The sequence below is a fragment of the Coturnix japonica genome, chromosome 1 (assembly GCF_001577835.2).
Source record: "Coturnix japonica isolate 7356 chromosome 1, Coturnix japonica 2.1, whole genome shotgun sequence".
Taxonomy (NCBI): domain Eukaryota; kingdom Metazoa; phylum Chordata; class Aves; order Galliformes; family Phasianidae; genus Coturnix; species Coturnix japonica.
In genome coordinates this window covers 169,820,369-169,833,145 of record NC_029516.1, presented here as the reverse complement: position 1 = coordinate 169,833,145, position 12,777 = coordinate 169,820,369, and the positions used below count along the sequence as shown (strand labels likewise).

Genomic DNA, 12,777 nt, shown 5'->3' with positions numbered 1-12,777 from the left:
AAATTGATATATTTTTTCCTGTGAGTCATGAAGTCAAATTTTAATGCTTAGCATCTTGCTAAATTTAAACAACACAAAGATTTCCTGCCAATTTTTTTCTGAATTTCAGTATCTTATTTACTTAGACACAGCACCAAAGCTAAAATTTTTATTTATGCCCTTGAAAGCACCCAAAAATACAGCACAGTTATAGTCCCTAATGGTGTTTCATTGTAATTATATTTCTTTTGTCTGTAGTAACATTTGCTTTATTTTCTTATAAAGAATGCTTCAGAATTTAGTGTTAAAAAAGGTAAGATGTATTTGAAATGGTTCTCATGACAAATCACATTGCAATTAGTCCTCTCTGAGATATCCAGTGAATGTCTCTGTGTTCATATGAGTAAGACAGCCTTTGGGTCATGGGAGGTAACATCAGATTTCTTTCATTATTTCCAGCTAGCTGAAACCAGTTGTAATCTAAAGATGAGCTCTCACAAGTGCTGTTGAACTAAGAGATTGCTGAATATGATTTGTAGAAAGAGTTAAAAGGAACAGAGAAAATACACAAAAGGGGAGTGTGAAACACTTCAAAGCCAGCTTCACTGGAGATGAAATTCTCCAGGAAGGTGGAAGACACTGAAAACAACACCTCTAGTTTCACAGATAGTGAATGCCAACAAAGGGCAGCTTCTTTTCTTACAATACCTGGTTTTGAAATACTTGGTATGTTTGATAGTTTTCACTGCCTCAGGCAAAAAGACTATAAAACTGAAGTAAAGAAGACTGAGGAATGGTTTATATCCCATAAGCTTGCAATATCAACTGTAGTTTTAATCAGAGATATAAAAGATTGAAGAAACTCTGTGAGGGAAGAGCCACTTAGCTGGAGGATTATCCGAGATGATAGACCATGTCCAAACACATACATTGAGATGCATGTGTAATCTGCTGTGCAGCCTGCACTGCTGATGTTTCATGTGTGCTACGGACACATAATGACTGTGTATTTTGTATTGTACTCAGTATTTGTTTTCTCACAGTCATTCAACTACAGCTCTTCCAAGAGCACACCAAATCTTCCTGTATCAAAAAGTAGTGGAGAAGGTATTATCACAAGAAAGCTCATGTGAGTAAGAGGGTAAACAAAACCCCTGAGAATGTTAAGAGTCCTATAAAGAAAAAAGGTAAGGATTTGACTAGTCACAGAATCACCAAATCACCAAATCACCAAAGCTGGAAAAGACCTCCAAGATCATCCAGTCCAAACATCTGCCTACCACCAATATCTCTACAATAAATCATGTCCCTTAGTTAAACAACTAAATATTCCTAGAACACCTCCACGGATGGTGTCTCCACGGACAGCCCATCCCAGTGCTTTAGTGTTCTTTCAGAGAAGATATTTTTTCTAATGCCCAACCTGAATCTCTCCTGGTGCAACTTGAGGCTGTTCCCTCTCATCCTATTGCTACTTAGCAAGAGAAGAGGCTGACCCCCATCTCTCCTCACCACAACCTCCTTTCAGGTAGCTGTAGAGAGTGATAAGGTCCCCTCTGAGCCTCCTCCAGACAAAACATTTCCAGTTCCCTCAGCTGCTCCCCATAAGACTTGTTCTCCAGACCCCTCACAGGTTTGTTGTCCTTCTCTGGACACACCAGTGCCTCAATGTCTTTCTTGTAGTGAGGCCCATAACTGAACACAGCACTGCCCCTTGAGGGGCAGCCTCACCAGAGCTGAGGGATGATCAATTTTCATTTCCTGCTGGCAACACTATTTCTGGTACAAGCCAGGAAGCCATCAGCCTTCTCAGCCACCTGGGCATACCACTGGCCCAAGTTTAGCTGAGTGTTGACCAACACATCCAGGTTTATTTCTACCACTCACTCTCCCAGCCACTCTGCCCTAAGCCTGTAACACTGCCTGGTGTTGTTGTGGCCAAAGTGCAAGACCTGACCCTTGGTCTTGTTGAACTTCATCTCACTGGGCTCAGCCCAGCAATTAAGCCTATCTAATGAAAGAAGGAATCAAGTCCAGGCTTACAATAATAGTTGAATACTTATATCCTAATTAAGAAGCCACAAGTGCAAGAGAAGAGAGCTAAGTGTACAGCACTAAACTCCCACTGTAGAAAAAAGAACATGTGAAATTGCAGAAACACTAGTTAATGAAAGCCAAACTACTTGGTGCCACAAATGATAAGATATGAAAAGGAATCACATTTCAGAAGTTGACAAGAGTCTATAGCATATTTGGTTCAGAAGAATCCTCTTAGGAGTAATGAGCAGAAGTTCATCAGGAACTAAACATAGTAGTGAATAGAATGTAAATGGGATATGTACAAAGATGGACATGCTTTCCAGAAACAGGTATTTTCATTTCTTAGTTTTGACACTTGGTAGTGAATTTAATACTGACAGTAAAAGAGTTATGTGCTGCACATACCTCGTTAAAGAAAATTCCCAGAACTTGTGACAGAAGAGAAAGAAAAAAAGTATGAGGCACCACCTGCACTTGACAGCACAGCCACATTAGTGTGCAAAAGACGACAAGGAAGAGAGGTCTCTAAAGATCAAAATTTACTGAGGAGATCCCACATTAAGGGAATATTGAACTATTTTGATGTAACGGATACCATGGATCATAGGATCACGGAATAGCTTCAGTTGGAAGAGACCTTAAAGTCCATCCAGTGCCATCCCCCGTTGCAGACAGGGCTGCTACCCACCATATCAGGCTGCTCAGGGCTCTGAGCACCTCCACAGCTTCTAAGGGCAGCCTGTACCAGTGCCTCAGCACTCCAACTTGGTATATTCTATGATTCTATGATTCCATACATGGGTTGTGCTGGACAGTGGAAATGTTTCAGCAATAAGCACATTGCTGATAACCTCTAAAGCAGTAGGACCTAGAAAGGCTACTGGGATGTGGCCAGATGCTCTTTGGAGAAAAGATGAAATGCTCAGCCAAAGCTGAATGAACTGCTGTTATTAGCTTTTTATTATTATTATATTTATTTATTTATTACTATTATATTTAGCTTTTGGGGAGCACTGGTAGGTCATAACACATACTTTTTGACACCAGCATCCTCATTACACTCAGTTTTCTTTGAAGGAGGAGTAATACAGAGAAATTAATGCTTTAATCTTACTAAAAGTTTGGAAAGCTGAAAGAATTAGAGGATCTTTATGATTTTCATAGTTGAAATATGAGTTCTTCTTATTCTACTCTGCAATGGCTGGAAATGGCTTCTCCATTACAGATGATAAAAACTAAATATCAGCTTCCTGTAATATGTAAGGAGACTTTAAATTGTCAGTGTAAATATCTCATGAATATAAGCTAGTATAAGCTAATATTAAATACATATCAATTTTCAGAATTGCTTGGAAAGCCATTTTTGCTCAGATAAGTGACTTCATTTGGTTAAAATGCAGTATTCGTGAACTGCTTGTAAACCTGTAAGAACTTCTGTTTTTGGACCAACTGCCTCATGCAGTTGACAATATCTTTGTAGAAAAAATTGTCCTGAGTCTGAGTTTTGTTCCAAATAAACGTGTTGTAGTATCCAGTCTGATCTCAGATGAGACATAAATAAAGGTTGTCAGAGCAGATTCAAGGTTTTGGAAAATGACTGCAGTTGGCAGTGGCATGTACTTAACCCTTGTTACCAAGTTGGGTAAGAAATCTTAGGAGCTGAAGGGAATTGGAATGTTGATCTCCAAAATGTGAAAGAAAAAATTATAATGAAATGAAGGTTAGTTAGAGTGAACAACTTGTTAGATAAGATGAAAAATAATTTGTACTAGCTTCAGTTGGAGAGCAGTACTGCTAATCTAAAACCTTGCAGGAAATGCCAGAAATACAGCCTACCTTATGCAAAAGAGACTCATATATGTTGTTCAGGAAGTAAATAAAAAGGGGAGGGGGGAGAAAGGTGGGGTAAATAAAAAGCTATGTATTTGTGCTTGTCTATTAGTCTTACTTTATTATGATGTGCTCCTGTAAGAGAGGACCTCATACACACCAAATCCATTTTTGTTGTACGTAGTAAAATTGGATGACTAATAAGCTGAGAACTGGATACTGTTTAACGAGCCTGAGCTTAAGTCGTGTTCACTAAATATTGGATCTAAATGGCTGATGAAAAGTATGTTAAATAATAATAATAATAATAAAAAACAACAACCAAACACTCTACTGAGAAATTGATCAGTCTGTGATGTGTGTTCAGAACTTTCAAATATTTCCACTGAAGTGAGGTTGTCATCACTGATAACTTTGATGAACAGGAATCAGAAAATAAACAAATAAATAAATAAATAAAACTTGCATTTCTAAATTGCTCTTAAAGTCATAGTAGACTAATAAATGGTAGAAAAAAAGATATAGCAAAGTAAATGACACTGGTAGAAGTCTTGGGTACTTTTACCCTTACCTCAGATAATGATACTGTATACCTCTGATAGCGGAGAGTGACTGGGTCTACACTGCTGTCCAGAAAGTCAGTTTTCACTCTCTGGCTCATGTCCACAGTCTAGTCCCTTCTAGAGTAGCTTTTGGCCTGGAAGAGACCATCTGGACTGATCCAAAACAGAGTCAGACTTCCAGTAACAGTTAGCACTGAGTGCAGTGACGGTTCAGCTTGAACATGTTGCTCAGCTTCCTTTTTTCAGTATTATAGCCTGTACAGGGAATAGCTGAAATGTTATATAGCTAGCAAGTTGAGCTAACCAAAACCACAAGGAACTTAATGGGGATAAACCAAAACATGAAGTGTGATATGAGCAGTAAGGATATTAAAGGTGAGAACTTTTGGACTGAAGCAAATGCTCTAGAGATTTCCAAACTAGTTATACTCACTTAGTAAGGTTACTTATTGGATTGACCAAAAGTACATGAGTTCATATAGCTGCACTATTTAATTTTTGGGGTGGGAGTGAAAGGCATGACTGGAGGAATGCCAGTTTAATGGCTGAGTTTCCCAAGTAAGAGTAAGCTCTTTTTGCCTTGCAGTAAGTGCAGTCAAGTGATGGGGAATGTCTCTTTGAAGACCTCTGAACACCAACTGGTCACTGAATACCACACAAGCATCAGTCACCTGCATTAATTTTATCTATTTCATGAATGGGAGTTCAATAACAGGATTGAAAAGTGGTGTTTTTGTGATAGTTATTTCAAAATTTGTTTATACAGAGAAAAATAAGTGGAAAAAGAGATGCTTACAGCATGAGAGCTTACAGACATGATTTTCTAGAGTAGCCTCAAGAAGTAATAGGCTAGCAACAGAATAAGTTTATTCTCTGTTCTCCACATAAAGATGTGACATCCCAGGTCATGCCTGTTACAGGTCTTTCACCTGGTTCCTCATCTTTTTCTTCTTTCACTTCTATTCCCATTCCCTCCAGCTCATCTGGAATAGAACAGGTCTGCACCGAGCTCCAGTATTCCTTGGACCCATCGCCACTCTTCTCTATGGTTTCTCACAAAGTGTTTGTTTCTACAAAAGCAATTAGCTCTACTGAAGATAAAAAACATTTATTTTTTTTTCCTGGGCTTCCATCCCATTGCAGATTTCTTCTTTCTCTCAACTTCACTCATTCTTTTGCAGCCTTCCTTGTCAGTGCTTCTGTGCAAAGCCATATGGCTTTATAAGTTCCAATTTTATTGCATGTCACAAATATTTGTGTCAGTCAAGTATAATGATATGCGGTAAAAAATGCAGCTTTAACTTAGTCATAGCAGCCACTTTACAAAGCCATTTTCTAGTGGCTTAGGAGATAAAGCCAGAAGTGTTTTAAACACAGACAGAAAAGCAGCTGCCTCTTTTCATGGGGCTTTGGAACTTCACTTTTACTTCCAACCATCAGGGCATAAGGCATGGAGACAGTTAGATCCAAACTGCAGGAATCCTACATGTAGCACGCTGTCCCCATTCCCACATACAGATAAAGAATGAGAAATGAAGGCAATTCGTAACATGGCTATTATGTAAAACATATGCAGAAATTGAGGCATTGTGTACACTAGTGTAATTATCCATTGCTGACAATGACTATGCTGGTGCTGAATGTGATTAACCTGCAAGCACAGCCAAGAACTATTCTTGTTTCAGAAAGGCCATGTTAAACCTGCCTGCTTGTAAAACTGTGCTCAGCGCTGTTTTAATTGCACCCATTGCTGACACCCGTTGTCAATAACAAGCATTTTCTGCTGCTGTAGACAAGGGGAAAAAGTAAGGATGTTGCAGTGAGCCAAAGCTTAAAGCCCTTTCTTAGCTCATATTCTTAGGATTTAATCTACTGGGAAAACTTTATGTCTCTGGCTATTTATTATTACATACATAATGTTCTTGGAAACCACTCCACATTTAACAGCAGTTAAACCCATCTGCTGGTCTTGAATTTTCATTTCATTCACAAGCCTGCCTGCTTTAAAAGTATTTTTGGACTCATCACCAATGTGTTATCAAGCTTTTATTATTTTGCTATTAGTTGGTAAGACTCAAATTTTAAAAGGAAGTTGTAGAATCCTGTGTATTTTTAAGATTTACTTGAAATTTCCCTTCATTATCCCTTAAACACAGTTATTTGCCACAGAAGTCTATCACCCTATGCTAATGATGATTTTAGTGTGACTTGTAATTGCACCTGCATAACTTCTGTAGAATTCATCTAACAGTCACACTGTTGGCATAAGGAACATTTGGACTAAACAGTGTCGGTTCAATCAGCGTGTTGAAGATACTGTGAGTGCAAAAATTTTTCATTGCTTTAGTTAGACACAGTAACACAATTTTCTCTATGTACCTCTTCCTGCATTCCCGTTTCATCACTTCTTTTTGGCATAGCAGTACTCCAGTGCCCTCTGTGTAAGATTAGAAGGAGCTTCCTTGTTCCTTCGGACTTTCTTATGATCTTCACTTTCTTAAGATATATATATATATACATATTTGCTGAGAGGAATTATTTCTCAGTATTTCTTGAGTGGCTGATTTGGTGATACTGTCTGATGTTGCATGAAGGTGCTTTTGTAGGACCAAGGGACATCCCAGTACTGCATATGTGCAATTACTTTTCCATGGCAAGAAATGAATTCTTCCTTAATCCACAGATTAACATAATTTTCCAGGCAGTCCTCTAAACGTAGATAGTTATAAGCCCTTCTAAAAAATGGAATACTTGGACATTTAATCCAATTTTTCCTTAGGTCTTGTTTAGAACTTTGACTTTACGGTGAATTATCTAGCCTTTCTTCCGAGAAGAGGTGCTCCAGCCCTCTGAAGAAATCCTTATGAAGTAGCACCTGGAGACAAAGTGATAACTTCATACATCTAATGACAACAGAAAAGTATTATTTGTGAAACTCCTGCTCACCTTTAGAGTTGTCGGATTTGTAATATGCACTATGAAGCCTATAAATGTTGCTGTATATAAATGCTCCTTCACTTCCTTTTATTCAAGAGTGTATTTTACAAAGAGGATCACATTTCTACACCATAGTTGTTCTCAGTGCAATTTGTACAATATGAACTTGAAAACATATATATATATATATATATATATATAAACATCATATATATTTAATTAGCACACAGTAATGAGAAATATGCCTTTTCCTTTTGACTGGCTATTATTCCACTGGTTCCCAAATAAACTTGCTGAAATTACCAAGAAACCTGAAGTTCAGTTTGATGATAGCTAAGGAATCATAGTCTGAAGGGCTAGAAAGGCTTTGTTTCATTTTTTCAGCATCATAGTAGACGGTTTTTTCACAGAAGCCAATTTAGGGTGGTATCTTGAGATTCTGGCCTCAGTGGAGGCAGCTGATCACTATCCCCATGTAATATCCTGTCTTTGGTCTTTTCTAGGCTGTGAATTCTAAATATCACATTATTGTTTTTCTTCTTATGTAGGTTTCCCCCACTTTTATCCAGTGCCTATCTTAAAATATGCTGTCCCCCAAATGATACAGTTCTGCTGTCCTCTCTTACAGCTCAATAGTTATAACTTATGTTTTTTATGCAAGACATTGTTTTGAAGGAAAGCTGTTTTGCAGCAGAACCTCGTTCTTGACTCCTCTTAAGCGAATGATCTCTATGTAAATGTTCCTTTCTTAGTATTCTTGCATTTGATATTTCCTTCCTCAGAGCAGTTCATAGCACTCCATGAGCATTTCTTCTGCATTTATGAAACTGTACATTACATTATGTGGTAAGAAAAGTTACTCCAGATTTCATCATGTCAAAACACCCTGTCCAAGTGAATTTGATTGAATATTCAGACTTAAATCCATCCTGACCAAAGCATGGTACGAATGCATCTTCAAAGATGATCCAGTGCCTTTTAGCTTTGAACCATTCTGAGAGTGGAGTTTCCCATGCCTGAAAGGACTGCTCTTAGCTCACATCCTACTACCTGAAATTTGACAGCATCACTACAAACCTCAGCTCTTAATAATTATACTGTTTTATGACACTAATAATGCTTGATATTGGAGCAAGAAGTCTATTTTCCTCAGATTATACTTAACAATAAGATATTGTACACCCATTCTTTTCTTTTTTTTTTTTTTAATTGGTAGCCATCCTCTATACTGACAGTGTCTCAAGACTTCCCTGAATGTCTTGTTTAAACAGTACTTGCAAGTAAAATGTCTTAATATTACAGGAGAGAATGAAAAAAATGTGCATTTTGTCATTTTGCATTTATTTTTAATAAATAATTTTTAATTTTTATTTAATAAATAAAATTTTAATAATTTATTTTATATGTAAATAATCCTTAAAGTAATATATTACAACATGAACTTAAGCTTTACATTAACACTGTAAAGAATAAGAACTTTGTAAAAATGCATTCCAGTACCCTAGGAATTAAATATTCTATGGGAAAAAAAAAAAAAAAAAAAAAAGTAGCTAATATACGCTGAACTCCTGACAAAGTAGTTTGATTATTTACAAACCCTGTGATTCTCACAGCACAGCTCTCCCTGTTACTTACCAGGATTTCTCATACCGTTGTTTGATAAGAACAATGGTGTTGGCTCATGCCAAATTAGGGGTGTGAGTTCACTGCACTGCAGATATTCCACTTCACAGTAAATGAATAAATAAATAAATAAATAGACAGATAAATAAATAAGCAAGCCCAATGTTGGTTAAAAGTAAATGTATCGTCTCCTACTCTTAAACATCAGAAATTCATACTGATAATATAGAACCGGTTTTAAAATTTAAGAGAAACAGGATTCATTCTAATTTTAGGTAGGAAGAGGTGGACTGTAAGGAGAGTATTTATTCATCCCCTCATAGCATTTTTGCTTGATTTACTAATAATTACTTGTGATTGGTAGATGTTCCATACTGGAAATATACTGAAATAAAGTAGTGCAGTGTAATTCTCGTAAAGTATTTCTCCCTTGTTTGTTCTTCCGTGAAGGAAAAATAACTATGCCACAGGTATTTATAATCAATAACACAATGAATATTATCAAACTTTATGCTTTTTCATTTATGTTAAAAACCCTCTGGGCAGTTTAGTGTGTATTAATACAAACTTACAGCTTGAAAGGAGTAGATGGTATGCCAGAATAATTTCCAGAGCATTAATAGCAACAAATTCTCCTCATCCCTGAAAAACAAACTGGGAAGCAAAAGTACACAACTAAGCACCATATGCAAACATAATGAAAAATCTGAGTTTGGAACATGTCCTGAGTAGATGTCTCTATGTACTTCCAGAAAGGCCAAGAGGAAGAGAATCCCACAGGTAGAGGCCTTCAGCTGGGACCTTTCCCTGAAATGGAATGGACTAATGCACAGGTGAGAGTAGTGAACTGAGCTGTGGGGATGAAAGTGAGGAAAGGAAATAGTCTCTGGACTGCTTCATATTTTTGCCTTTTCTTTTTTTTTTTTTTTTTTCCTTCTTAAATTGTTTTATTGAACACCTCAATAATTGACAAGATTCTGAGGCATAAAATTTTTGCCTCAGCTACACAGCAATTAAACTGGATTTTTTTTTTTTTTTCTTTTAAGAAAAAAGATTTGGCTTCACCTGGCTTTTGACATCTGATCAAGTCAACACTATTGTCGTGATAGTAAATGACTTTTCCTGATTGCAGTTCATACTGGTTTTGTTTATCTCCTGTAGACTGAGGTAGATTGTGTCCTAAAAATGATTGTCTCTCTCCATTGTCTAAACTTTTTCTCCATTGCCTACACATTCCTTATAGTCAAATAACAGGTATAAATGCCTAGATGTTATATATCTCATATGGTGAGGAAAATTTCAGTTTTATCTTTCTGAAACATATTTATTCTCTGTTGGCCTAGCAGTGATACAATCAGTTTATGACCAACCTGGGATATAGAAAAGGAAAATTAAGTGTATTTATGTTGAATGTTGCTGCTGTCATGGACTTGAGAAACCTGACAGATAACAGCACTGACGAAGATATTTGTTTTTATCAAAGAGTTTTTTCAGTAAAGGAGTTATCATTGAAGTGATTACAATGAATACCTCTAATTCATACAAACAAGGGAAAAAAAAAAAAAAAAAAAAAGAAACCAATGACTATTGCATGAGGATACAAACCGACACACATTTCTGTTATCAAAATATTCGATTTGGTTTATGCTGCATTTGTGTTCTCAGCTTTCAGTGCATGACCTCCTGCTATTATCGTAATAGACATGAGAGAAACTTGATATTTTGGTTTCTTGCCAGATGGGTCCTTTGGAATCTCAGGAGGAAAAGGAGACAGGTTAAGATTTCAGGATAATGCGCACTAATGGGGTATTTCTGGTAAATGTAGTCTGCAGTGATATGTTGTTGATGTCCAAATTGCTATCTTTTGATTTCAGAGTTAGCAAGACAAAGGGATAAATAGACAGATGATCGTTCTGAGTGACCCCTGCAGAGCAGTCTGCCAGGTGGATATCAGTTTATAATGGCTAATGATGTTTAGGTAATTTTCACGAATAATAGGGAAAAAAAAAATAAAAAATGGGGCACTTAAGGTTGAATTCTGTGTTAAATATAATGAATAAGAACTTTTACTGTCTGTGTCTTAACATTCTGTTTCTGCCTACTATGATTTTTAAAACAGTCTAATGAAATTTATTGCTTGGTTTATTTTGGGTGCACATAACTAAATCTTACTGCTTTTTTTAACGTCTTCAAAGAAGAAAAATGAAGATAGTCAGTCACTCTTTAATTAATCGTGTCATTTAATCACACAAAGATGAACAAAAAGCTGATACCTCTTCAATACTGAGTGGCACACAGTAGGAGGCAAGTGCTGTTTGCTCCTTAACAAGCCCATATGGTAGTAGGAGATCCAGTGTCCCTACCATGCAAACAGCGCTGAATCTTTAAAAGCATGTTAAACAACATCTGCTGGTGATAAAATAAGTAAATCAGAAAGCTCATTACTTGATAACTTTCACCGAAGAGCCATAAAAAAAATCAAGCTAAAGAGATATTTTAGATGATATTTTTGAAATGCTGGAGTGTGAGTATCATGCTATTTATTTTTATTTATAAATAAATAAATAAATAAAAAGTAAATACTGCAGGGCAGGTTAGCTAGATGCCATCCCTGGCAAAAAGATTGGCATGATTAAGGAATGTTTAGCTAAGAAAGGAAACATAGTAATAAATTTATGGTTAGAATAAGTTGATGATATTCAGCATAGGTTTAAAACAAAGCAAACATACTAGTTATTCATTTCAGACTGTGAATTTGTTTGATGAATGTCCCTAAATGTTAAAAAGGTTTTAGTAAGGCATTTGATTTTATCTTATTTTAATAAATAACTGTATTCTTTATCAAAGTAATACTCATTAAGGACTGATTAGCTGACATTGGAAAATGCCACAGATGATAAATGGTCCTTTTGTGGAAATACTGAGCGATACTCCTCCATCATTTAGAATTGGCTCTAGACAACATGTTTCAGTGTTAACTCAAATGATTTGGAAGGCAGCACAAATTCATGGATGACAAGATTTGTAGATCATGAAAAGATTTAAAAAACAGGAGAAGAGGAGGGAACAGACAGATAAAGCAGTCCAGTTACAGTCTGGCCTGGTCAGCAGAATCTATTCAAACAAGAAGTGATTGCTACCTGGAAGTGAAGGATTATGCAGCCAGAGGGAAGAAATGTCACTCACACAGTGAGGGACCACTAGCCTGGAAAGAGATGACTCTGAGGTGGTTTCAGAGAAAAGAATGGGATGCTTTTTTAATGTTAGACGATTAAGAGAAGAATAAGATTATAGCTGTATATGAAACAACAGTAAGATAATATAAATATTGTGCCAAGTCCAAGAATCCATGCCTTTAAAAATTACTGAATATATATTTACAGAGAGAGAATAGAGACTAGAATAGAGAAAAAGCCCCCCAGAGAGAGAGACTTAACTCTCTCTCTCTCGTAATGACAGTGTATTTCTGCAGGGAGACTGGGAATAAGGGGATTCTTAGACTCAGCAAAGAACAGAAGATTACATATTAGAGTGAAGCCAAACAAGTGATGGACAGGCCTTTCAACAGTGAGAATGCAGGACAAATTATGCCAGGAAGTTGTAAATTTCTATCTCATTATGTTTCTGAAATAGATACGCACTCTTATTTAAGATACTTTTGTCAGAGTTATGAGCTGTGGTACATCAGGCTAAACTCAGTGGTATGGCTATACTCTCTGTTTTGAGCTTTGAATCTTTTAGGCACCTGTTTGCTGGTTCAGCAAACTCAGCAAATTTTTCTCCAGTGCAGGAATGTGGGATTAGA

General features: G+C 36.6%; 1 protein-coding gene across 23 annotated transcripts in view; it reads left to right on the top strand.

The window, feature by feature from the left end:
* Positions 1-12,777, top strand: part of DLG2 (discs large MAGUK scaffold protein 2) — a 964,547-nt gene that overhangs the window by 370,369 nt on the left and 581,401 nt on the right. For 14 of the 23 annotated variants that reach the window (XM_032442247.1, XM_032442245.1, XM_032442250.1 and 11 more), the window contains one exon: positions 9,725-9,805. The exons of the other annotated variants lie outside the window; for them this stretch is intronic. In XM_032442247.1, coding sequence (XP_032298138.1) covers positions 9,725-9,805 — 81 coding nt within the window. The remainder of the gene's footprint in view (positions 1-9,724; positions 9,806-12,777) is intronic. 23 annotated transcript variants of the gene reach the window in all.